At 60.7% G+C, this 873-nt stretch overlaps 1 protein-coding gene across 6 annotated transcripts in view; it reads right to left on the bottom strand.

The window, feature by feature from the left end:
- Positions 1–769, bottom strand: part of RCOR3 (REST corepressor 3) — a gene marked incomplete at its 5' end in the record, with an annotated part of 63309 nt that extends 62540 nt beyond the window's left edge. For all 6 annotated transcript variants that reach the window (XR_001369431.2, XM_014582208.2, XM_006163696.3 and 3 more), the window contains 1 exon segment: positions 713–769. Coding sequence is in view for 5 of the 6 variants with exons in the window: in XM_014582208.2 (XP_014437694.1) it covers positions 713–769 (57 nt within the window).
- Between the last annotated feature and the right edge of the window lie 104 nt (positions 770–873).

Here is an 873-nt window from a genome sequence, read left to right as displayed (position 1 = left end):
GAGAACATTGCCGGTTGGCCGCTGCAGCCACTGTCCTGCGGTCTGACTTCCTAGGGCTGGCTCGGGCACGAGGTGTAACGCGGGCTCTCCCCACCTCCGGCGCCCACCCCTTTCTCTCCCTGGCTCCGGCACTCCGCAGACATGCCACCACCCGAGCTACACCACCTGGCCAAAAGCGAAGAAGGGGCGATCCCGAATGCACAGGGGTCGGCAGGGCTCGCCCTTGGCTCTGACCAGTGACAGCAGCAGGGCCTCCGCTGCCCTCCTGGCCCAGCGCGGCCCTGGTCTCCTGGGGGGGGCGGGTTTTGTGGCAATTGACATTTCCACGGTTTGTCCACACTTAGCCCGCACGCCCTTCTCTCAAACCCTTGAGTCCGCGGCCGCTCCTCCCCCGGCCTCGGACCCCCGACTCTGCCGAGGGCCATCGCCCTCTGCTCACCCCGACCCCGCTCCGGCCCCGGGGGCAGAAAGGCGATGCCACCAGCGGGCAAGTGGCCTCCGAAGGGAACCATGTTAACCTTGCAGTGCACACATCTGCCCACACGCCCTGTGACACAGCCCGACCAAGCCTGACAGCCTCTCCGCCCGAGATGCCTGCCTGGCCCAGCCCCGCATCCCCGCCCTGCCCCACGCCCCGACCCATTCCCCCGTGCACCCCAAATCAAGCCCAGAGAGGGGGGACCGGGTTTTGCTTAAGCAAATATATACCTACCTGGATCAAATTCAGGGATCCGGGCTTGGTATTCAGCTCCGACTCTCATCCCAACATCTGCAAAGCAATGCCAAAAGAGAGAGAGAAAGAGAAATGGAAAAAAAAAAAAAAAAAAAAAAAAAAAAAAAAGGAAGAGACACTTAAAAAAAAATAAAAATTGC

Source organism: Tupaia chinensis, unplaced genomic scaffold (assembly GCF_000334495.1).
Source record: "Tupaia chinensis unplaced genomic scaffold, TupChi_1.0 Scaffold142846_1, whole genome shotgun sequence".
Classification (NCBI taxonomy): domain Eukaryota; kingdom Metazoa; phylum Chordata; class Mammalia; order Scandentia; family Tupaiidae; genus Tupaia; species Tupaia belangeri.
This window is presented reverse-complemented; position numbering and strand designations above follow the sequence as displayed.